This window comes from Hypomesus transpacificus, chromosome 6 (genome assembly GCF_021917145.1).
Source record: "Hypomesus transpacificus isolate Combined female chromosome 6, fHypTra1, whole genome shotgun sequence".
NCBI classification, from domain to species: Eukaryota; Metazoa; Chordata; class Actinopteri; order Osmeriformes; family Osmeridae; genus Hypomesus; species Hypomesus transpacificus.
Window position 1 is genome coordinate 2,020,939 of NC_061065.1, and position 24,546 is coordinate 2,045,484.

A 24,546-nucleotide genomic window follows, 5' to 3' on the forward strand; every position below is an offset into this window, starting at 1 on the left:
TTGATAAAGCCCCCCCAAGGGAGCCCCCCCCCCCCCCCCCCCAAGGGAGCCCCCCCCCCCCCCCCAAAGGAGGCCCACACAGCCAGTCTGGACACGCAGGTATATTTGTCAAACAAACAAATGACAACAGGACCGAATGAAAACACAACAGGGTTCAATCAAAGCGCCGACACGCTAACAGAAACCCCACGCTAACACTGAGCTGAGCGAGGCAGCGTTTAGCACCAGGGTGGCACCGTGCGGCACCAGGGGCTGTTCAGAACTGCTCGAGGAGCTGGCGGAGGTAGGGGGCCTTGGACAGTTGCCGGTTGACCCGAGACAGCTTGTAGAGAACGGGACAGTCCAGGGACGCGCACGGAACCTTTCTCTCTGCACTGCCACTGCAGTTACGACAGATCTGGAGACACATACAGACGCTAGTTGGCTTTAGCAAGCAGTGGAAATGCAAAATACAGATACACACACACACACACACACACACACACACACACACAGACAGACTGTAACATAATTTATTTGCAATCTGTACTCAGGCTGCCCACGGACAAAACTGAAACACGAAGCCAGCGGTATAAAAAGGTGCCTGTGGGGGGGGGGCCAGCATTCCCATCAGTGCTGACCTCATTACAGCCCCCCCCGTCCCCCCCCCCCCCCCCCCCCCCCCCCGTCCCCCTGGTGTCCCTCACCTTCAGCAGCTGGTCCTGCTGGCTCTCCCACAGTCGCATGTCCTGGTGGAGGGTGACAGCGACGCGGTGAGGCTCGGCCCGGCAGCGAGCGCACACGCCCAGCTGGGTGAGATGGTCACACACGGGGCAGTGCAGCGTGGTGAAGTAGTGAGAGATGGTGCCCTTCCTCCCTGCCTCATCCCAGGGACACGCTGTGGAGCAGGAGGCCTTCTGGACCTGGAGACACACACACAGGACACACACAGGACACACACACACACAGGACACACACACACACAGGACACACACAGGACACACACACACAGGACACACACACAGGACACACACAGGACACACACACAGGACACACACACAGGACACACACACACACAGGACACACACAGGACACACACACACACAGGACACACACACACACAGGACACACACACACACAGGACACACACACACACAGGACACACACACAGGACACACACAGGACACACACACACAGGACACACACAGGACACACACACACACAGGACACACACACACACAGGACACACACACAGGACACACACACACAGGACACACACACAGGACACACACACAGGACACACACACACACAGGACACACACACACACAGGACACACACACAGGACACACACACAGGACACACACACACACAGGACACACAGGACACACACACACACAGGACACACAGGACACACACACACACAGGACACACACACACACAGGACACACACACACACAGGACACACACACAGGACACACACACACAGGACACACACACAGGACACACACACAGGACACACACACACACAGGACACACACACACACAGGACACACACACAGGACACACACACACAGGACACACACACAGGACACACACACACACAGGACACACACACACACAGGACACACACACACACAGGACACACACACAGGACACACACACAGGACACACACACACACAGGACACACAGGACACACACACACACAGGACACACAGGACACACACACACACAGGACACACAGGACACACACACACACAGGACACACACACACACAGGACACACACACACACAGGACACACACACAGGACACACACACAGGACACACACACAGGACACACACACACACACAGGACACACACACACACAGGACACACACACACACACAGGACACACACACACACAGGACACACACACACACAGGACACACACACACACACAGGACACACACACACACAGGACACACAGGACACACACACACACAGGACACACACACACAGGACACACACACACACACAGGACACACACACACACACACACAGGACACACACACACACAGGACACACAGGACACACACACACACACACACAGGACACACACAGGACACACAGGACACACACACACAGGACACACACACAAAGGACACACACACACACACAGGACACACACACACACAGGACACACACACACACAGGACACACACACTTCCATCAGGCAAAGGCAGTTGTGTGAGGCTTTCCTAAAAATGACCACCAGGTGGCAACTGCAGCACATCACAAAGACCTGGATATGTGTCTAACAATGACTACTACCACCATAACTGGAGACAGGTCTGATTTGATTCCTAACGTGCAGCCATGGATTTCCCCTTGCCTACATGACTTGTTTCTGTCTTGTACAAAAAGTCTGAACAAAGCAGTTTAGATTTTCATCTCGGCTTCCGACAGACGTGTAAATCTAATCAGTAAGGTGCCGCTCAGAAGGGGCAGGGTGCGTCCCATATCAGATCTCACATTCTCACAAGAAATAAACAAATCGCTTCATCAGTTTTTCAAGATGACCACAGGTGATGAGCCGATGGTGCTGTGGTGGGTAGGAGGGTAGGTGTCTCTCCCTCCTGCCCCCTCCTCGAGGCCTCACCTTGGGCAGCTCCTGGTACCAGCTGGGCACGTCCACGCCGATGAGCTGGAAGATGCGGGCCAGCGGGGGCAGGATCTGCTTGGTGATGTAGTAGGTGGCGTTGAGGCGCAGGCTGCTGTCCTGCAGCACCTCCAGGGGGCGCCGCACCAGCTGGATGAGGGGCACGCCCGGCGTCCCGTACACCACCACGTAGGGAACCCTCTCTCCCACACGCGGTTCCAGACGCCGGTCGTACGCCATCATACGCCTGGGGAGGAGGAGGGAGGCAGGGAAGGGATGAGAAGAAGGCCAAAATTCATCAATTCTCAATCATTTTTTCCACAACTGTATTTGAATACGATGCAAAAACAGACGCACGTCAGTAATATGTGTATCGTTTGCCTACAAACGCAAAAAAACACACAAATAAAACATTCATTTAAATGTGCACACGACTGTAATAAATGGTAATATTTCTCATGAATCATACTGAATATTGGGCCCCCTTTTAACCATGTCTTTGAAATCTGATTTCTCCACCCATTAGGGAATGGGTTGCTAGGCAACTGTCTCAGGTACAGTGTACACAGAGTCGGCTGTAGTGGAGCAGGCAGACAACGTGCATTGTGGGGAATCAGTGAGTGGTACTACACAGCACACTCTGCCAGTGGAGGGGGAGGTCTATCACACAGCTACATTACACTCACACACACACACACCGGAGAACACACACACACACAAAACAGCCACACCAAAGACACACACGCACACAAAGACCAAGCCAAAGAGACACACAAAAAAAAAAGTGGACAAAAGAATAATAATAAAACAAAAATAAAATATAAAATACAACGCTTTTACGCAGGCACACCAGTGCAGGTGTCTGGAGGGAGGCCTGGAGGGGGTCTGGAGGGGGGGGGGGGGGGTGCTGACATACCTGCTGAGCTCCAGAGCAGGGACGCAGGCCCCAGGCCGATACGAGCCGCTGCCCCTGTACTCCTTAGCGAAGGTGAGGTCCTGCATGCTGGCCCCGCCCTCTAGCACCTTCACACACTGACGCTGCACGTACTGCTTCACCTGGCTCACGTCCCGGGTCTCAAACAGCAGCTTGATGGAACGCTCCAAGATCTAGACGGGGGGGAAAGGTCGGGGGGGTCAAAGGTCACACTAGGACACGGGGGCAAAGGGGTTTTCCTCCTCCTGTCTAGACGGTTACGGAAGGTCGGGTTTTTCCCCCTCGTCTCCCTCTGATCGCCGTGGGAACAGGAGCCTGAGCGCAGGGCTGCTGGGAGGGAGGTGCTGGAGGGCGTTACCTTGGAAACAGCCGGACATCCGTCTCTCCGCACGGTTTCGATCCCCTTGGCGTCGAAGACGGGATCCTTCTGGTCCAGAGTCTCGTACATGTAGCCCACATAGCGCTTCTTAGTCTGAAGCACACAGGGCAGGTACACCTGGGGGGAGGGAGGGGGAGGGGAGGAGGAGGAGGAGGGGAGGAGGGGAGGAGGGGGTAAGACTACTGCAGTGCTTATCAATCTTTTTCAGACTGGCCTCCATTGAAAAAAGGAAAAGACACACATCCACAGGCAAGTGTGCATTCCGTCATGTACACACACACTTTAAATGTCAACGTGATCTGATCCACACGGTGAACAATTGAGCGTGTGTGTGTCCTGAATGAATAGGACACACTTGGCTATGCGGGTCTACACCAGTAAGGCTGTCTCCCTGTATCCAGCTCCCTACCTTCTCAAACTTCAGCTTGACCGGCTTAGGGTTGGTGGCCGTCACAGCCTCTGCGATCTCGTTTCCGATCCTGAAGGCTTGCTCTTTGGTGGCTCCCTTAAGCAGGACAAACATGCTGGGGAGGAACCAGAGCAGAGGTCAGGGGGAGATGGTGAGCAGAGGTCAGGGGGAGATGGTGAGCAGAGGTCAGGGGGAGATGGTGAACAGAGGTCAGGAGGAGATGGTGAGCAGAGGTCAGGAGGAGATGGTGAACAGAGGTCAGGAGGAGATGGTGAACAGAGGTCAGGGGGAGATGGTGAGCAGAGGTCAGGAGGAGATGGTGAGCAGAGGTCAGGGGGAGATGGTGAGCAGAGGTCAGGGGGAGATGGTGAGCAGAGGTCAGGGGGAGATGGTGAGCAGAGGTCAGGGGGAGATGGTGAGCAGAGGTCAGGGGGAGATGGTGAGCAGAGGTCAGGGGGAGATGGTGAGCAGAGCTGGGCCGCCTCGTCTCTCCGAGCGAGCGACAGCGCTCCCTACCTGTCAGTGTCCCCGTACACAACGTGAGCTCCCCATTTCTTGGTGTCGTTCACCATCTTGATGGCTCTCTCCAGAGTCTCCCGGGCTTTGTGGACGATGCTGTCCCCGACCTGAGAAACACGCAGCATGACAACACGGCGGAGCCTTCACAACACGCATACTGAAAACCACCCCCAGGTCCCCTCACCTCCACTCCCCAGAACCTCACCTCCACCCCCCAGGTCCCCTCACCTCCACCCCCCAGAACCTCACCTCCATACCCTCAGGTGCCCTCACCTCCACCCCCCAGGTCCCCTCACCTCCACCCCCCCAGGACCTCACCTCCACGCTGGGCATGCGTCCAGAGTAGCTGGCGGCGGTGTATCCGAAGGTGACGTTGGCGATGAGCTTGAGCCCCAGCTGCCTGGCGTGCAGCAGCCTGAGCAGGGCCTTGTCCTGGCGGTGGATCTTCATGGCCTGTTTCACCATGATCCGCGTGTTCAGGATCTCCTCCAGCATACTGGGCACCACCCCCTTACGCACCGACGGCTACACACATCAAACACACACACACACGCGCCCAACGAACACACACACACACGCACAACTTAACATTTACTTCCAAATCAGGATTTGTAAGACGGCGACTTTGATTTGAAATCAGGAGGCAGCTAGCGTGAGGACAGGACGACAGGCGGCAGCTGTACCTTGACGAAGGCGATGCCGTTGGGGGACAGGGTGATGTCGTTGCGTAGCTGGTACAGCAGCTCAGGAGGAACCCTCAGGGAGGTGCAGCCAAACTTAAACTCATCCGACCTGGAACAGCGGCACCAGGGTTAGCCTCGCACCCACGTACCCAACAGACAGACATACAGTGTGTGTGTGGAGACAGTGTGCGTGTGTGAGAGACAGTGTGCGTGTGTGAGAGACAGTGTGTGTGTGTGGAGACAGCAGTCCTTACGTTTGCAGGCTCTCCACGTGGCCCAGGCAGGTGGAGTAGCAGTAGTTGTAGGCGATGACGATGGAGGGGTAGAGAGACTGGAAGTCCAGCACCACCACAGAGTTGCTGTAGAAGCGGGACTGGGGCTCCATCACCAGGGGGATGCACTGCGGCGCCCTCTGCTGGGCGCGCTGCTGCACGCTGGGCGTCACCGCTATGTAGTTCATGGGCTTGGCCAAGCGCAGCATCATGGACTCTACACGGTACTGCAGGGGAGGGGGGGAGAAAAAGAGAGAGACGGGGGGGAGAAAGAGAGAGAGACAGGGGGGGGAAGAGAGAGAGAGAGGGGGGGAGAGAGAGAGAGAGAGAGAGAGAGAGGGGGGGGGGAGAGAGGGAGAGAGAGAGAGACAGGGGGGGAGGGGGAGAGAGGGAGAGAGAGGAGTGTTAAACTAGCTGATCAACTCTCTTGTTCTTGGCTCACTGATTTCTCCTGGATTCATTCCTGCTCCCTGACAACACCACCTCACTCCTACAGCATGGCAGAGGGGTTAGGGTTAGCACAAACAGCACTTCCCTGTCTTTGGTAACAAGCTACTAGCTGCAACATGCCCCAGCATGCCCGCGGTTCAGCCTCTGCTGTTGACCCTACACACTAAGCTTTCTCTAAGTCACCACAGGGGGGAGGTAGAGGTGAAACAACATGATCAGACAGCCTCCACCAGCAGAACCTAGCCATGACCCCGAGCTGACCCCCAAGCTGACCCAGAACTGGGTTGGGGGGACTTACCCCCCTACTGTCTCCAGACCCTGGACATCTATTCAGCCTGACAAATAGACACAATCATCTCTTATCAAGAGCAAACGCACACAAGAAAATACTAACAAGTATCCCATGACTAGTTCTGTTGATTAGCCCCATTAGACCCAAGTACAGAGGAAAGCCCCCTTCTTCCCCAGTCCTGCACCCCTGACTACTGCCCTGTCCCCCTGACGGGTCCTGACTTGAGATCCTCTGGTCAGCACGTGGTAGAACTGGATCCCAAACACCCTGGCCAGCTCGCTGGTCCTGCCGATGATATCCTGCTGCTGGAGCAGCTGCATGGTGCTGCACACACGGCTGACGTAGTGATCCACAACCTTCCATCTGCAGGGATCAAGGAAGGAACAAAGGCTTTTATTGTCATTGCACATAACAACGAAATTCAATTGCACTTCTCCTGGTAATGACACAGTATGACAGGACAATATAGTAAAACATGAATTAAGACAACAACAAAAAAAGAGACCTAAGCAATATGAACACAGTAATAAATAAATAAGTAAATAAATAATAAAAATTGTGGCTAAAAGAAGACATAGTCCATTAAGTGCGTTCCCTATGGGTCATGAGTTCAGGTGTTTTATGGCACTTGGATCAAAACGATTCCAAGGTCTGAAGGAGCACAGGTCCTGCTGTGTGAAGGAGCACCATGTAAGGGATGTGAAGGTTGCAGGTTGGATGCGAGAGGTTTGTTTTTGATCGTTTTTTTAATAGGATGAAGACTCCTCTCACCTGTGCAGGTCAGTGATGTGGTCGAACCAGTCGGACAGGGTTCTGGAGCTGTAGAGGGGGAAGCGCTGGTGCAGCACATGAAAGGCCACGTTCTCGAAACTGTAGTTGTTCAACGTCGCCTGAGGAAACGTGAAGAGAACACAGAACAATGACTTCTCCTGTTGGGCACTTGCCCCCGTGAAAAAACCCCATCCATGAAGAGAAGGAAGAGAGGGCTTGGGTTTTCAAACACAGTGGTTCCCAACTCTAGTCCTCGGGCCTCCATGTCCTGCATGGTTTCGATGTTTCCCTGCTCCAACACAACTGATTCAAATGAATGGTCATAAGCAGGGCTTCTGCAGAGCTAGATAACGACCCATTCATTTGAATCAGGTGTGTTGGAGCAGGGAAACATCTCAAACATGCAGGACAGGGGGTCCCTGAGGACCAGAGTTGGGAACCCCTGCTCTAACAGGTGGGCTGGGGAGACAGATACCTCAGTCTTCATGACCCTCCACAGGTTGAGGGTGATGCGTCCGATGATGTGGATCTCTGACATGGTGTCAGCCCCGTACTCGTCCTTGTCTGCTGAGAAGCGGTTCTCTTTGGAGTCTCCTGAGAACACCAGACCACCATGAGGTCATTATATCAAGCCGCCAGGCGTAGGCGACAGCAACGATTTACTCACAAATGCCCACCCAGCAGCCAATTACTCACACACACACACATTCTTGACCTCAATGTTATGGTTGGATACAGACTGGCACAGCAGGGTTTCTGATTTAAAAAACGTAACTTTTCTGCTTTCAAACTTATTCTGTTACTCAATGTTACTTCAATAAAGCTCCTTCGCACTGTCAGGCCCCATCACCCTCAATTATGTTTGCTAAATCCTGAAGACATAAGCAGATGTGCGCTTGATAAACAGGAGCATCGTGCCTTCTGCTCACCTCACGACCTCAAAAAAACTAAAAAAAAAAAAAAAAGAGAAAGAATCTGAAGAAAAAAAAGAAAAAAAAAGAACTAAACTCAAACTAAAACCCGTCAGCCAGGTTTAGTGTCACTGTACCTGGGACCCGGGAGAGCTGTTGGCAGAGGTCCACGCCCAGGGCTGATGCTCGCTGGAGGAGGTATCCCCAGGAGCGCATCTGCACCTCATACCCCAACAGGATGTCCGGGTCGTACCTGACGTGGAGGCACAAGCTCCCTTCAGCATGGACGTCAAGACAGCATAGTGGGCTCTCACTATGCTACAGGCTTACACTAAGACCTTACACCTTACACCTTAACCCTAATGTCCTCCAAGAAGAAAGGTGTTGTACAGCACAGAATATATAGACATACATGAGAAACACATCAAAAGGGACAAAAGAACAACATTATAATGATCTTAATAGGGGGAGTCAGATGGCTGAGCGGTGAGGGAGTGAGGGAATCGGGCTGGTAATCAGAAGGTTGCCGGATCGATTCCCCGCCGTGCCAAAATAACATTGTGTCCTTGGACTTGTCCTTGGACCTTGCACTTCACCCTACTTGCCTCGGGGGGAACGTCCCTGTACTTACTGTCAGTAGCTCTGGATAAAAGCGTCTGCTAAATGTAAATGTAATATTATCTAAAGCAGCTATTAAGGCTATTAAGACTGGTGACTCACAAATGGAACAGAGTTAAAATTGGTTAAAATTGGTTAAAATTGGATAACTGCAAGTGTAGCATGTGAATTATGCTGACTATATCACATCTGGGGACTCATACAAATGTTGCCAAAGTAAAAACCATAAACAGCACATTATCAGGTCAGTGTTTCACAAAGTCTTTTGTAACACAGCAGACAGGAGTGCTAATCACTTGTTTCAGAAGCATGGGGATCAAAGACAACTCCATAAAGGGACACATACTTCCTGATTACAGTGACAACTTCCTGGAGCAGCTGTTTCTCATCCAAGACATAGGTGACCTGCAGTCCTGAAACGCCCGATCTGACCAGTAGGGGCGCTGTTTCTCTGCGACCTGCGAAGGATAAAAAAAAGATCCGTCATTCTCTCCAAACAAAGGGTGATGGATACATGAGCACTGCTAACTCTTAAAAGGTCTGACAACTTAGCATTGTACACTTCCTGAGACCTGACAGGAGGGAGAGAGATTCCTAACCTAAACTCTGACAGTTCCTGTCCAGCACTATGGCTCCAGTCAGCTGGGTCCTGTCTGAGTGAGGCAGTGGAGCGTCAGAGCTGAGGCAGTAGAATAAGGCACATATAGGGTCAAACTCCGGGTCGGGTTCCAGGTCCCTCCGGGTCCGAACATGAAGCTCCATGCTCATCAGAGTCAGATGCTGAACCTGAAGAGAGAGAAAACGAATCGCTCATCTCTGGGCCTCCGTCGAGATTTCAAGGGCCTCCCAGTACACTGTACAGTGTATGTGTGTGTGTGTGTTTGCAGACAGCACAGCCAGTGTGGTAGTGTGGACCAGAGGGGATCCTCACCTCATGCAGGGCCTTGGCGTCCTGGAGATTCTGCATGCTCACTTTGAAACCGTATGAGTTGTTAATGCTTGGCCCTTCGATTTGAGAGTTATCCTTCCTTGGAACGTTCAAAGCACCAAATTGCTTCTAAGGAGCACAGGGAATCGAAAGGCTTTTTAACCAGGGTGGTAAAAAAAAACAACAACATCACAGTTAGAGGGCCGGCATTTATTCCTCGGCCTTTCTGTATCAATATCCTAGTAATGATTCGTATTCTGGGGGCTATGAACAACATTCCTGGCCAGGGTACACTGGGTTTAAAGCAGCTGTCTGGTTAATTTAAGAGCTGTGAACGAGCAGTTGAGGTATTCCCAGTGTGTTCTGGCTGACCTTCATCTGGGTGGTCAACAGCACCCTTCTCAAGGCGTCCGTGTCCCTCCCTCTCCTCTGCTGCTGTCTCTGGGACGAACACTCTGCGTCCGTGTCCCTCCCTCTCCTCTGCTGCTGTCTCTGGGACCAACACTCTGCGTCTGTGGAACAACAGATCAAACCCCCAAAGTAACCATCAGAGGGGACGCTGTGGTGGAACGATGCACACAATGCAAGGACAAAACAATTGCGCACCGGGGACATTTCCTCATATTAAAACTAATTCAATAAATGACTGTGACAGATTCAAGTATCCCCCGCTCGCTTGATTAGCCAATTATGCAGCTTTTAATGGCGGCCCATAACAATTTCACACTTTGAGGTAAGAAAGTTTAGTTTGAAAGAGGCTCGTGGCAATCTGAGCAGATGCGCACTATCGCTAATGTAATTAGCCACGGGCCGGCGATAGACGGGCGGTAGGAGAGAACGATTCAAATGTAAATTCAGCCGGCGATGGCTGCTAATAAACTTGCGGAGGGGATGAAGAGCTGGCTTACCGTCTGTCACGGGGGTGCTGCAGACCGGCTGTGAGCTGCTTCTGCATCTCCTCAGGACCGGGGTGCTGTGAAGCAGACCGGGGCTTATCCGTCCCCCCTCCCTGCTCAGGGGCAAGGGAGAGGGGCTGAGGAACTGCCTCTCCTCCCCCCTGTCAGGGGACAGAGGCTCCAGCCCAGGGCCCCCCCCCTCCCCCGAGGGACTGGGCTGTTCTGTCTGTTGCCATGGAGGCAGGTCAGGAGAGTCAGGGGAAACAGCTTGACCGTAGCGCTGCTCCTCTCTAGGGTCCTGAAGAGCGAGGTCCTGAGCACCAGGGTCTGTCACAGGCTCGGATCCCATGGGGCTGTCCTGAGTCTCTGCCTCCCCAACAGGAAACACGTGAAGGGACACACCTCCCCTCTCGCTACGAGTCCTCGCGAGCCTCTCCGACCCTTCCTCCTTTCTCAGATCCGGTTCACGGCGACCAGCGGGTTCGGTCCGGGCCGACGTCTCCTCTCCAGCCCCCTCCGTCCTCCTCCTCTCCCGGGCGCCTCTCCTCCCCTTCTGCAGGTGTTCGTACTGTCTCCTGGCTTGAAGCCAGACCTCCACCCGCTCTCGACTGGGCGCGCTCCTGCAGGGCAGAAGGACGACCTTCTGGTCTCCAGCCGAGGTGGACGGGCCGGGCTGGGCCACGCCTCCCTCAGCCGTCTCGAAAGCCTCGACCCCAAACTCGTGTGAGGAGCCTGGGTGGGTCATGGCAGAGAAGGCCGTCTTCCAGAACTGGAGCCCCTCCTGGGACAGGTCCCCGTTGAACTCGGGCAGGTCCTTGGCCAGTCTCGTCTCCACCGTCAGCTTCCGTCCTCCTACCTCCCTACACAAGACAACCGTACGTGTTGAACGTCAGGAGGCTTTTACATGACTGTGCCTCATTTACTAAAAATGAAATTGACTAAATGTATACTGAAATATAAAATGCTATTTTCTCTGAGCCACATAGTAACAGTAGGAGGGTCTGTAGATGTCCCTTACAATGCCTGTCTTTGCTGCTATTGGGGCAGGATCTTTATAAATCGTATGTTCAAGGTCAATATCTGAATTGTCCCCAATCAAATAAATCAGGGATTTAATGGAATATTAATCACAGTCATTTTATTGATAACCTGTAGTATATGTTCTCAATATTTACGTTTTCTGAAACTCCACAACATATGAATAATATACCAACCTCTATTTTATACAAATATATTGATATAAAAAAATACATTTATATAAATACTTAAACACTAACGTATGCACTGGATCATGCCCCATAACATAATTCCTGGTTTCATTCACATACACTGCCTAGGTGTCAGTGTGCGGTCCTACCTGGGTTTCCCTGGGGCATCTGAGGGGTCACTGCAGAAGGGCTCCTGGAAGGTTGCCTCAGACATCTCCAGGTCCTGGAGGGTGGAGAGGATCTCCTCCCGGCTTGGGGGCGACATGAGGGGCTTGAGTATGTTGGCTCCCACCCCTCCCCTGAGGGGCTGGCTGGCCCTGACCTGGGACAGAGAGCTGACGGATCGGGGGGAACTACTGGGGGTGGTGGACGTGTCGTTCCCCTCCAGTCCGTCTCTGGTTGGAGAACCCTCGTGGTCCGCGAACGAGGCAGAGCTTAAAGGCAGAGGTAAGACAGGCTCGAAGGCAGAAAAGAGCAGCTCTTTTCTCTCACAGTGAAAGCCTTGAAAGTGGCTGAGGCCGTGGACCTTCCCCAGAGAGGATCCCCACTCCCTGCTCCTCAAGATCCTCTCTGACTCCAGGAAAGAGAGATGATTGGACGCGGACTCCCCGTTTTCCGGCCTGTCAAAGAGATCGGGACTGAGAGGTCCCGCCCTGTGCCAATCCGAGCCTCTCTGGAGCTCCTCCCCTTGGCAAAACAGCCTATCAGGTCTCTTCTCAAACCCCAGCACCAAGGCAGGAACCGCCTCCTGAGTTACATCACTCAAAAACTTCTGAGGCAGGTTTTTGTCGGTCAGAACAAACTGGCTTCCCATGTACAAGCTGGAGAACTCCGTCTGCCCAATGGTGTTGATGTCAAAGTTATAGTTGTGAGGAAGCTCCGGGGATAAACTGTCTTCTATGGAGTAGCAGCTGTCCAGACCTGGATCTGACAGAAACACAGGGCTATCGTCAGACAGGCTGGGCTCCTGCTTCACTGGCAGTTCAGGTTGAGAGAACTTCCCTTTCCTGGTCCGGGGCTTCTTCTCCTTGGGAGTTGTAGTCCTAGGTGCCCTGGGTTTCCGGGGGTTGGTGGAGGGGGCTCGTTTGGATTTGGCCGGCTTGGCTGAAGGGTCTTGTGCTGTACCAGGAGGCGGTGTGGCGGTGGAGCCGGTCTCCGTGCCAACCTGCCGTAATGGTAGCTGCTGACCCTGTTGCCTCTTCTGCAGGAGTTTCTTCAGGACAGCTAGTCCCGACTGGCTCTCAGCCAGAGGTAGCCCCTCCTCATTCTTAGGACCTGTATTGGGGGAGTCGGGTTTGGAGAAGCCCTCACTGTCCCCATCCATGGGTCCAGGTAGGGACGTCACCTGAGTGGGTTTACCTTCCTCCACAGTGGCCTCAGCCTTCACAACAGAATGTTGGGAGCCAAATAGGGAGTTGACCTCAGCATTCTGCCCCAGATCTGGCTGTGACCGGGGTCTGAAGGCATAGCTCTGACTGACCTCCATGATAGATGTCTCACAGTCTTCAGCCTTTGGCTCAACTGACTTGGACAAGCTGTTTTGGGGGTGTCTAGCGGTGCGGGATGGCCGCTGGAACGAAGGGAGGGTGTCTGAGGAGGACCCCGAGGGACGGATCTCATCGTCGGAGAAGAGAACCTGGGAACTGTCGCAGCTCTCGTTAGCCGAGGGGGTTTCACACCCTGTCGCCTGCTTCTTCTTCCGAGACCTCCTGGGTCTTGTGCAAGCAGTGGAGACGACGGCACCATCACCTGCGCTGTTCGCTTCAACCGCTTCCGGCGCTTTCTTCTTCCTCCTGGGAGCCGTGCCACTGCCTTTCCTTCTCATGCTCTCATGTTTAGCCTGTTCACCCTCTGGAAGCTTATTAGCAGACTTGGACCTCTTTTTCGGGCTTGTGGCTAGATTTCGAAGGCGGCCCGTTCGACTTTGGTTTCGTGCACCTCGACCTAAGGACCGCGTGGGGGGTTCCTGACAGGTGGAACTGAGACACGGGTCGTTGAAGGGGTTAATGAGTTGATCCGAGGACATGGACTCCAGGAAGGGGTCACTGGGTGACCAACACCGGGGAGGGGTGGAGTCTGCAGGGCTGGGGGATCTCTCTGACAGGTATCCCAGCTCCATCATCACATCCTTGTAGTCCGTGTCATGGTCATCCGCTAGCTCAAAGTAAAATGGCTTCGGAGGAGGAAGAGAAGGCCGAATTTGGGCTCTTGCACCTTTAGTCCTTTTTAGCCTCTCACCCCGCCTGACTTTAACTTTCTGTGGGCTGCAGAAAGTTACGGGTTTCTTAGGGGCTGGGCATTCCTTAGCTTTTCGCTTGGGCTGTTTTTTTGCTTTTGGCTCTTTGGGGGGGAACTTGACAGCCGAGGATTCAGGGACCACTGGCCAGAAGTTCTTGAGGGGGGCCAGTTTGTTGTACTGCTGAAGTCTATCAGGTGTCAGCATCACCCTCTGTTCCTCAGCACTCACTTTGGCCATCTTAACCAGCATGTTCTTCTGACCTTTGAACCGGTTGATGATGATGTACTTAATGATGATCGGAGGTTCCTTTCGGGCCATCTTCCGCCGTTTCTGATACTTGAGTTCCTGGCCGTTGAGAACGTAGCTGTCCCTCAGGCCGTGCCGGAGGGACAGCATGTGTTTATACTTGAAATCTCCTGAGTGTTCTCCGTCCTCACCATCGTAGCTCATCTTGCGTTTGGCCCTCAAGGTGTATTTACTGCCAGGCAGCCCTGAAACCTTGGTGCAAATCTTCGCAGGTAGCGGGGCTAATCTGTTAATCTCTACTGTGGCTTCAATGGGACCAGTAGGGACTGAGGCTGGTGAAGGTACTGGGGAAAGGACATGTGGTTCTGGCAGTGGGTTTAAGGATTTAGTCTCTGGTTTCTCTTCGGTATCCATATTCTCTTCAGGGAGGGACTTCCCTGGAACAGGCTTCTCTCCTGGCTTCTCCTCTGCAACGGTTCTTTCTTCTGCGCCTGGCTTCTCCCTGTCTGTGTTCATCGGACCAGCTGGCGTAACAACGCCGAATGCTGTGCATTCTCGGCTCTCCAAAGCTGGGTTCTCCGCGGCGTTCACCTTCGTCTTCAAGGCTGCAGATTTCCGCCTCCCAAGCCTGGACCGGCGCGGTTCTGCCAGCTCCGGCTTGCTGCAGGAATCCGCCACCTTGCTCCCTGCCGCCGCCTTCTTGCTGGGCCTGGTGAGGCAGTTGGAGAGGATGACACTCGGGAAGAACTTGTAGTGAGCCTCCTGCTGGGCTACGATGGTCCTCTCGGTTTTGTTCTCCTGGTAGTCCTCATACCTGATCTTCAGCTCCCCCACGTCCCCCTCCTCGTCCCCCTGGCCTATCTCCCCTTCCTGGGGGTCCATCAGCCCCTCGTCCTCCATGGCGCAGGGGGACGGGGTAATGTTCCTCAGGATGGGGCTTTTGCAGCCGTTCTGACTCAGCTCCGGGTCCGCTTTGGACGGGCAGTTCCTGAGCTCTGAGTAGCACAAGGAGAAGCTGCGATGGTTCTGCAGGATGGACAGGCGGTTCTTCTCTACGTTCTTGATGCTGCCGTACTTCTTCCTGCTCTGGGTGATCTTGCCGTTGCCAAACGGAAAGCCGTCGAGTTCGGACTCGTCCAGAGCCATGGTCTTCTTCTCGTAGGTGTACAGGGGCCGCATCTCCATCTTGTCCATGCAGGTGTGAGACACCTCAGCCTGGCTGACCAGGTTGCAGGGGATAGGGTGTTTGACTGGCTGGATGTAGGGAATCTCTTTATTCACTTTAAATCCCGTGGAGCACTCGTTGGGGTCCTGATTGAGGGAGCTTTTGGAGAGAAAGTGTTTGTCTGCTGGTTCCTCTGTGTCCAGGGACAGGGCCTGCCTGTGCTCAGGGTGTTTACACTCAAGAAGGATCTTGGCTGAGGTGGGGGGCTCCAGGTGGACTGTCTCCCCAGGAAAGGGTTTCCTCTTGCCCAGGAGCTTGTCGGTGACGGTCAGGGAGGTCCTGGAGCCTTTGTCTGTTAGTGAAGAGTCTGGGGGGCAAGACGGAAGAGATGAAAACTACGTCAATACAAACGACGGCACCAAAGTGATAAACAAACATAATCTCATAATCTCTCCCATTCCAGGGAGAAGTTTGTGCCAACAGCGAGGCTAAACTACGCTTCGGGAGAATGACTCACCGCTGTTTTCATCAGCAGCCCCGTCCACTTGAGGGATGGACAGGTTGGCGAAGACAGAGTTGGTTACGCTCCACTCCATCTCCTCGTCTGAGGAAGCTGGCGGCTCGTCGCTTAAGCTTTCCTCCGCGTCCTTCACACTGCCTCTGTTGGTGGGGGAGCGGGTGGCGGTGACAGAGACAGCGATTGAACAATGAGGCAGAACTTTAAACAATGCGGGATCACGGCTCAGCGATTGACCTTCATCTACCTGCTGCAGGTCTGTGTTCCCTACATGTAGACTCAGTAGAGAGACAATGATATTGGACAAATGAGAACATGTTTTCTACACTCCAGGAAACACACAGATGAATGAGCAGTAAGAAGAATACTAACAGAGCGTCTGCTAAATGACTAAATGCTAAATGACTAAATGTAACACTGATGTAGTGACCTGGGTGGTGGTTGACAACAGGTGAACAGAAAATCAAAACGAACCTTGTTCTAGATGGCTGTTCCGGAAGGTCGCAGTCCCATCTTTGTGACATCACCATACTCAGTTCCGCCTCCTCCCTGTCCAGTTCAGGTTCCGCCTCCTCCTCGTCACTGTTGTAGTGACAGGCTCCTCCTCCCTGCAGTTGTGATTGGGAGTTCTGCCTCATGGGCGTCGCCCTGTACCCGTCATCCTCCAGGCCTGCCAGCAGGTCAACCATCGCATGGTCTTGGCTGCTGTCTAGAGCACAAACACACAGACTGCTGTGATGTAGAAAACCGTACGTCACCTTTACATTTCACATACTGTATAGATAATGACATTAAAAGAACAAGATTTGAGATTGAAAATTACAAATTTAAAAAGGGCTTGTTTGAGCCAGATTGATAAAAACAAAAGAAGGGGAATTTGTATAGTAAGGATGCTGAGAGTGGTGGTTCTGCATGACGTGTCTTGGTTACCTAGAATGGGCGAGTCCGTGGACCTCTGGGAGAGAGGGAGGAAGGTCTGACTGCTTTCCAACAGGCTGAGGATGGCCTCCTCGTCCACGATCGCATCCTCTGAGCTTCTATTACTGCACCTCACAGAGTCTGGAGGGCAGAGGAACATTGAAGCCAGGGCAAACACCAAACACCAAGTCGGTATCAGTGTGCGTGTACTGTATGCTTGTGTGTGTGTGTGTGTACTGTATGCTTGTGTGTGTGTGTACTGTACGCGTGTGTGTGTGCGCATGTTAGGGCACCGCTGTCCCTGGCATTTCAAATGGTCCTGTGAGACAATTGGCAGTCTGAGCTGACTGATTAGGCTAATGTGGTCCCCAGCAATGTGTTACACTTAATATTCAGACTCGGTAGGAGTGGTGGGTGGGGGGGGATTACAAGGGATGTCAGTATCACTGTGTGCCTTTGTCTGCCTGATACAGAGCTGAAACTGGAGGAAACCTGCCAGGGCTGCAGCGCCCCTTACCTGTCTGGGAGCCCTGGTGCACCTCCACCATGTTGGCAGGGGGGCAGCCCAGCCCCTCTGGTGGGGGGATGTCCGGGTGCAGCGACAGGTCAGCGGGGAAAGACTCCTGTTCCTCCGGGTCATCAGCAGGTCCTGGCTGAGTCCTGGTTAAAGAGGCAGGGAACAGCAGCTCCACGTGAGCCTCTGGTAGCTGGGATACATGCGATTGCTAGGGTTATCATCAGACATAGACAGGGCCCCTGTGAGTGCCAGGGTTATCACCAGACATACAGGGCCCCTGTGAGTGCTAGGGTTATCACAAGTCATAGACAGGGCCCCTGTGATTACCAGGGTTATCATCAGTCATAGACGGGGTCCCAGTGATTGCCAGGTTTATCATCAGTCATAGACAGGGCCCCTGCGATTACCAGGGTTATCATCAGTCATAGACGGGGTCCCAGTGATTGCCAGGGTTATCATCAGTTATAGACAGGGCCCCTGTGATTACCAGGGTTATCATCAGTTATAGACGGGATCCATGTGAACCGGCGCTGAAGCAGCCATGTTTTCTAAGTGTCCCGTACTGTGTTAATCAGGAGAGAAGGAGAGATTCAGTCTGCCTGCTTGTGTGTGTGGTTAGGCATACATGAAGTGAGTGTGTGTGTGTGTGTGTGTACACTGTATATAGTAAACACATGTGTTTGTTTATATATGTGTGTGTGGCCTGGAGTGAGTGCCTTAATGGGTGTGCCTGTGTGCCGTGGAGTGTGTGTGCGTGCGAGTGTTTGTGCGTGTGGCGTGCAATTAGTGTGTGTTGTGTAGTGTGTGTGTGTGTGTGTGTGGGGGCAGATGGGGGTATGAATGGTAAGCTGGCAGGCAGCCAGCCAGTCTTGGTCTCTCTCCAAATGCCTCTCTGCTACAGGCTGCCTATCAGCCTATCAGCCTCACACATCCACACCCCGCGCGGCCCTGCATCGCCTAGCAACTCCTAAATATTGCAATATCCACTTGCTGGCTGCACGGGTGCAGGAAGCTGGGGTAGAGGGAGCGAGGGCTTCATCTCAGGCACCAGGCTTATTCTTATTCAAAGAGAACGTCTTATTCGTGGGGAGCGGCTCCAGAGACGAGCCCTGCACGCTCGTTTCCTTTCGTGTTAATTAGTCTCGTTGCTAATGACTTTAGTGACTACAGCAGGGGGCCCAGCAGGTGCCAGGAGATTCCTGCAGCAATTAACACATTTCACCACAGACTCCGCCCCCCTCCACTGGCTCTACACGGCTACTGTGCTGTACAGTAGCAATCACTGGGACACAGCATGGAACTTGTGTGTGTGTGGGATGTGTGTGTGTGTGTGTGTGTGTGTGTGTGCAAAGCTGAGACAGAGAAAGTGCATCTGAAAGAGAGAGACAGTGAGTGTACAGTGTGTGTGTGTGTGTGTGTTAGTCAGCGTGAGTGCGTTATGAGCGAGAGACTAGCCCGTCTGTGAGCCAGACAAAGTAGTAGGAGCCATGTTTGTGTGGCACAGCCCAAACCCTGTCACGTGACGAGACAGCTTCCTCTGCCAAGACCAAACCACTCCCACTCCACCCCACTCCCCCATGCTCTCTCCCCCTCTTCCCCCCCCTGCTCTCTCCACCTCCCCACTCTCCCCCCTGCCCCCCCCCCCCCCCCTCTCTCCCCGCTCTCTCCCCCCCGCTCTCCCCTGGCCCTGCTATGTTCTGCTGTTTATGATAGCTCTGTCTCTACTTTCCTCCCTGCTTACTGCTGCTCTGCTGTCAGGTTCTGTGAATAGAAGCCATCTGGGTCTGATGTAACGGCATGCACCGAGCCAACTGGACTTTATAACAGGAAATACTTGCTACTCAGCAAGGAAGGGGAGCCTGGTGAGTACCCAGACAGGACGGTGACCCCCTTTATCCCACACACCCTCACATCATCCCTCCCTCCCTTCCTTCCTTCCTTCCTTCCCTCCCACCCCCTCTACCTCCTCCTCTCTCCCTCCCACTCTTCCTTCCTTCCACCCTCTATCTCTCTCTTCCACCCTCTCTTCCTCCCACCCCCTCTTCCGTAGGCTCTCCCTCTCTCTCCCACCCTCTCGACCCCCCCCCCCTCTCTCTCCCTCTGAAACAGTGCTGAGACCAGCCAGGAAAAGGCCTGGTGTAACCATGACAGAGATGTTCCCCAGTAAAGCATGGGGAAAGTGAGGACACACAAATGGCCTTTATGTCATTTAACGTGACAAGAGCGAGACAATCCAGCTGTAGCTTCTCTCCCTGTGGTACTTAGATGTGGTCTTCCAAGTCCCGAGCCCGTCTAGCTAACGCGATTGGAAAACACCATGTGTTTATCTTCCAAAGAGTTTCCTCCCCAAAAATGCACCCACCCCCGCTCTTCCAACACTACTTAACCAACCACATGGCTTCACTCATGCAAAATGAAGCAATGGTCTGACTTTTCAGCATCTGTGGGAAAATCAGCATTGAGAAATCGCTTCCCCTTAAGATTCCAATCATAAGGAGAGAAAGCTTCTACTTACACATCAAACTCGTTCTCCTTCAGAATCTCCTTGAGTCTCCTCATGAAGATCCTCTCGCTCTCCGACGACACGACAAACCCACGATCTGGAAGATCATGAAACAAACATCTTTGATGCGGGTCTACACACGAGGACAACCAGAGCTGAAACAGGCACGCTCAGCACGCACCACAACCACATCCCCAGCAGAACATCTCTGCCAGAGCTCAGGAAGATTCCCCTTTCTGAGGCTGTCAGAGGCCGTGCGGGTGTCCAGCCTCTTTCTGAGGCTGTCAGAGGCCGTGCGGGTGTCCAGCCTCTTTCTGAGGCTGTCAGAGGCTGTGTGGGTGTCCAGCCTCTTTCTGAGGCTGTCAGAGGCTGTGCTGGGTGTCCAGCCTCCTTCTGACGCTGTCAGGGGCTGTGCCGGTGTCCAGCCTCTTTCTGAGGCTGTCAGAGGCTGTCTGGGTGTCCAGCCTCTTTCTGACGCTGTCAGAGGCTGTGTGGGTGTCCAGCCTCTTTCTGAGGCTGTCTGGGTGTCCAGCCTCTTTCTGAGGCTGTCAGAGGCTGTGCGGGTGTCCAGCCTCTTTCTGAGGCTGTCAGAGGCTGTGCGGTGTCCAGCGTCTCAGACACTGAGAGGACGTGTCCGTCCGTGATGTCAGAGTGTTGGTTGCTCACCTTGGGACTGGGGCGTTTCTATCTGGGACACCTGGTTCATCTCTCTCCGCCTCTGCTTCTCATCCTCCCAGATGGCTTGCAGGCCAGGGTTTCTGCCAATCTGATCTATACACACACACACAAGAGAGAGAGAAGGTTCAGTTCAGCAGTCCCCCCCCCCCCCCGTCTGCACCTCCACACTGCGTGGTGGAGCCAGGAGAGGTCTTCATTACGACGGCAGCAGACACTGAGGGCCAGGCACTCAGCATGGACCTGTGCAATCATCCCTCCTCTGGTCCCTTACAACACCATGTTTATGGTGTGGCCTCTTCTGAGGAGATGGAAAATCGACCTAAAAGCAACCGCAGCCCTCCCTGGTATGCTCTCCTCCTGTCCTCAACACAGATAAAAGCTGCATGACAGGGAAGAGTGGTCCTGGCTCCAAACACAACACTTAATCAGAAACATACCCTGTAGCCCTCGCTGTTTGGTTTCGCTGTGTCATTGTATTAAATATGCATGTGAACTAGCAGGGAGGCTTTGAAAAAGGCAGCTTCCATGCAAAAGAGAGAGATCAGAAGGACAGGGTTGAGATTCTACTGGCAGATGCATAATCATACAGGTCCAGGATGACTCTGCTTTGACAAATTGTGTTGATTTAGTTGATTTAGTTCCAGGCTTTTATTTGAATCTGCTCAAACTCTTTGATCCTGACTATGCTGTTTCTCTGTCTCCCCCTCTTTCTGCTTCTTAAAATTAAAAAAAGACAGAGAGAGAGAGAAACAGAGACAGAGAGACAGCGAGAAAGAGACAGAGGTGGAGAGAGACAGAGAGAAAGAGAGAGCAAGACAGAGGTGGAGAGAGACAGAGAGAAAGAGAGAGCAAGACAGATGGAGAGAGACAGAGAGAAAGAGAGAGCAAGACAGATGGAGAGAGACAGAGAGAGCGAGACAGAGAGAGAGACAGAAAGAGAGCGAGACAGAGATAGAGAGACACAGACAGAGACAGAGAGAAAGACAGCGAGAGGAGAATGAATGAAGCCAGATCCAGGAGGATCCTCTCCCCTCTGTCCTCCTTACTCTCCAGCTCCATGCGGTTGAGGACGTCTGCAGCGACAGCATCCACCTCCAGCTCACAGGTGCTCTGCTTCTCCACCTCCTCCAGGACCATGGAGCTGCAGCACAGAGACACAGGGACCAAAAGAAACAGAAAAAGACGGAGAAAAGACAGGAAATAAAAGACCTGGAGATGAGCGAGCGATAAGAAACCAGGAAGCAAACATTTGGAAGACTTAAATATTGCTCTGGGTACAGAGAGGATAGGGGGGGGGGGGAGGGGAGGACAGGGGAGGAGAGGATAGGGAGGGGAGGACAGGGGAGGAGAGGAGAGGAGAGGGGAGGGGGGGAGAGGACAGGGAGCGGAGGGGAGGGAGGGAGCGAGGGATTGAGGGAGCGAGGGAGGGGCATGTAGATGGGGGCTCTGCAGGTGTCCCTCACCAGGGGATGGCGTTCTCATCCCAGCGCCCAGACGTGTCCCCCAAGGTGCTGTCACTCAGCTTGGAGAGGTGAGGGCTCTTCAAGGTGGAGCTGCTGCTAGCTTCCTGTCTGCTGCTAGCTTCCTGTCTGTCTGCAGCTGAGGGGGGGGGCTCTGAAACAAACACACACACAATTAGTATACAGGTGCAATAAAATAATCCACAAAGGAATCACTACCCCAAGAACCCCCACAACACAGGCTCTCTGCTTCCAGCATGATTCGGGTGTGCCCTGCTCAGCCCAGCTCTGGTCAAAGTCTCTACACTTGATCTCAGATTACAAACTCTCTTCCAAGAGAGATGTGCAGAGAGAGAAGAATGTAAACAGGTGTAGCTTTTATCATGGTGCTTGCTCTCTTTGTGCTATGGGGTGCGGGAGGCCCTGCTTGTAATTGCGTCGATCCAAAAGGTGGATTAAACATTCCACCCTTGTCTTTGTCTGGGGATATTCTTGCTTGAACGGTTTGAGAGAGAGAGAGAAAAAGCGTTCATCTCGAAAGGGGATTTCCTGCCAATTCATGAACCTTCCATGCGTGGAGGGCTCACCCTGGTCTGGACTAGCCCCTTACGCCTTCTCTGGGCTGGGGAGATATCCAGTCAGTCATGGAGAACGGACCTGTCCAGTCTCCGGCTGGCCCGGCCCAGAGATCAGGGTTTAGTCATGATCAAACAGCCCTGGTTATCTGCTGGGTTAATCCAGTGCAGTGCAGGGAGAGAGTTACCCTGGGACTGTCTGGTCCACCATCTGGGACAGCCCAGGGGGTTTGGAGGGAGCACACACACAGGTTCACTTCCTGTGATTATGGGATGTGTAGTCATGACTACGGCCCCACCCCCGGCCTACAGCCTCAGCTACATCGCTCCACAGAAAGGAAACCCAACACGTGTGTGTGTGTGTGTGTGTGTAACCCACCTCTGTGCTGGCCCCTGCGGAACTTGACGGCCCCCAGCGTGAGCATGTTCATGCCATACAGGTTGTAGTCTATGAAGAGCTGCAGCAGATAGGGGATGTGGGCCTCGTGGGGCTGGTAGGTCCTGTTCATCACGGCTCCTCCCTGAAGCAGCTCACACACCCTGGGGCGCACACACACACACACACACACGCAAACACACACACATGGCAAACACGCACACACGCGCACACACGCACTAGGATTGGACTTTAAACCTACAAACAATAACCCATTGTTCATGAGCATCACAGTTCATTTTGGTAGAGAAAGCCCAATCCCATGTCAGTGAAACACTGCAGCCCACAGTGACAGCTTCTCTTTACTCAAAGGTCAGAGCAGGCAAAGACCGCTGGTTGATTGATTGAGTGATTGATTAGTAGAGGCGGGGTGAGGGTACAAATCAGCTAATGCCAGCTAGGAACAGATAGTTGTCAGTCTATAACCCTCCTTTCCTCTCTATCCACTTCTCTCTCCTCTCTATTGCAGTGCAACAGCAGGATCCACTCACAGTCTTTGCCCTGTCTAATGGCCCCCGCTACTACATAACCAGCACCCCTCCACCCCCTCCACCCCCTCCAGCCCCTCCAGCCCCCCCCCACACGGCTTGCTCTGCGGGGCAGTCTTTACACGGCCACAGCCATGGCTGTGTGACAGAATGGACCACGGGGGCTCGCTAAACATGTCCATCATGAAGGAAGAGCAAACATCTCCAGGCCCTCACCTTTTCACCATCTGGGGATTGTACAGATAGATCTTCATGAACAGCTTCTCCTTGTCATGGTACCCATAAAAAGGCCTGTGGAGAGAGAACAGGTGTGTGTGTGAGAGTGTGTGTGTGTGTGTGTGAGGGGAGGGATGTTAACCTGTCATCGTACATCAGGCCAGGTCTCCCTGGTAACCATGGGAGTTGAGGACAGGGTCGTCCAGGAGAGGACTTACATGCCGGAGACGAGCGTGACTTTGAAGACGTGCTGCGTGCTGGAGGAGGGGTTGCCCAGGGACACGTTGAGGGCCCGGTCGATGCTGAACGCCACCTGGCGCAGGTGGCTGTCGGGCTGGGGGCCGCGCCCGTCGAAGGGCACGTAGACGTAGGGGAAGATGCCATGGAGGTGGAGACAAGTCTTCTGACCTGGGGGAGGGAGAGAGAGAGAGACAGAGAGAGAGAGGAAAGAGAGAGAGAGAGAGAGAGAGAGAGAGAGAGAGAGAGAGAGAGAGAGAGAGAGAGAGAGAGAGAGAGAGAGAGGAGGGTTACTGAACAGAAGTCTACAGGTACAATACTTTGTAATTATGACAGAACTTAAGGCCACATCACATTAGAGAACATGGACTTTTTGACGTGGTAACATATAAGATGACAGGATGTGACGCCTGGGGGCTGCAGGTTGTAATCTCACACGTTTGAAACGCTTCACAAACGCCAT

The 24,546-nt window shown here is 53.4% G+C and overlaps 1 protein-coding gene across 1 annotated transcript; it reads right to left on the reverse strand.

Moving 5' to 3' along the window:
• Positions 1–59: 59 nt before the first annotated feature.
• Positions 60–24,546, reverse strand: rev3l (REV3 like, DNA directed polymerase zeta catalytic subunit). The gene is made up of 32 exons (XM_047022092.1): positions 24,522–24,546; positions 24,065–24,281; positions 23,847–23,921; positions 23,086–23,246; positions 22,135–22,285; positions 21,718–21,812; positions 20,660–20,764; positions 20,006–20,090; positions 17,491–17,633; positions 16,986–17,114; positions 16,530–16,764; positions 16,056–16,198; positions 12,038–15,905; positions 10,693–11,540; positions 10,157–10,296; positions 9,788–9,913; positions 9,456–9,642; positions 9,203–9,314; positions 8,376–8,491; positions 7,803–7,921; positions 7,328–7,446; positions 6,778–6,919; positions 5,797–6,041; positions 5,543–5,651; positions 5,178–5,384; positions 4,857–4,966; positions 4,341–4,455; positions 3,911–4,048; positions 3,535–3,725; positions 2,619–2,865; positions 687–902; positions 60–397 (listed from the first exon to the last, which is right to left on the reverse strand). The coding sequence occupies exons 1-32, from the start codon at positions 24,544–24,546 to the stop codon at positions 257–259; spliced, it is 9,060 nt and encodes a 3,019-aa protein (XP_046878048.1). The 3' UTR covers positions 60–256.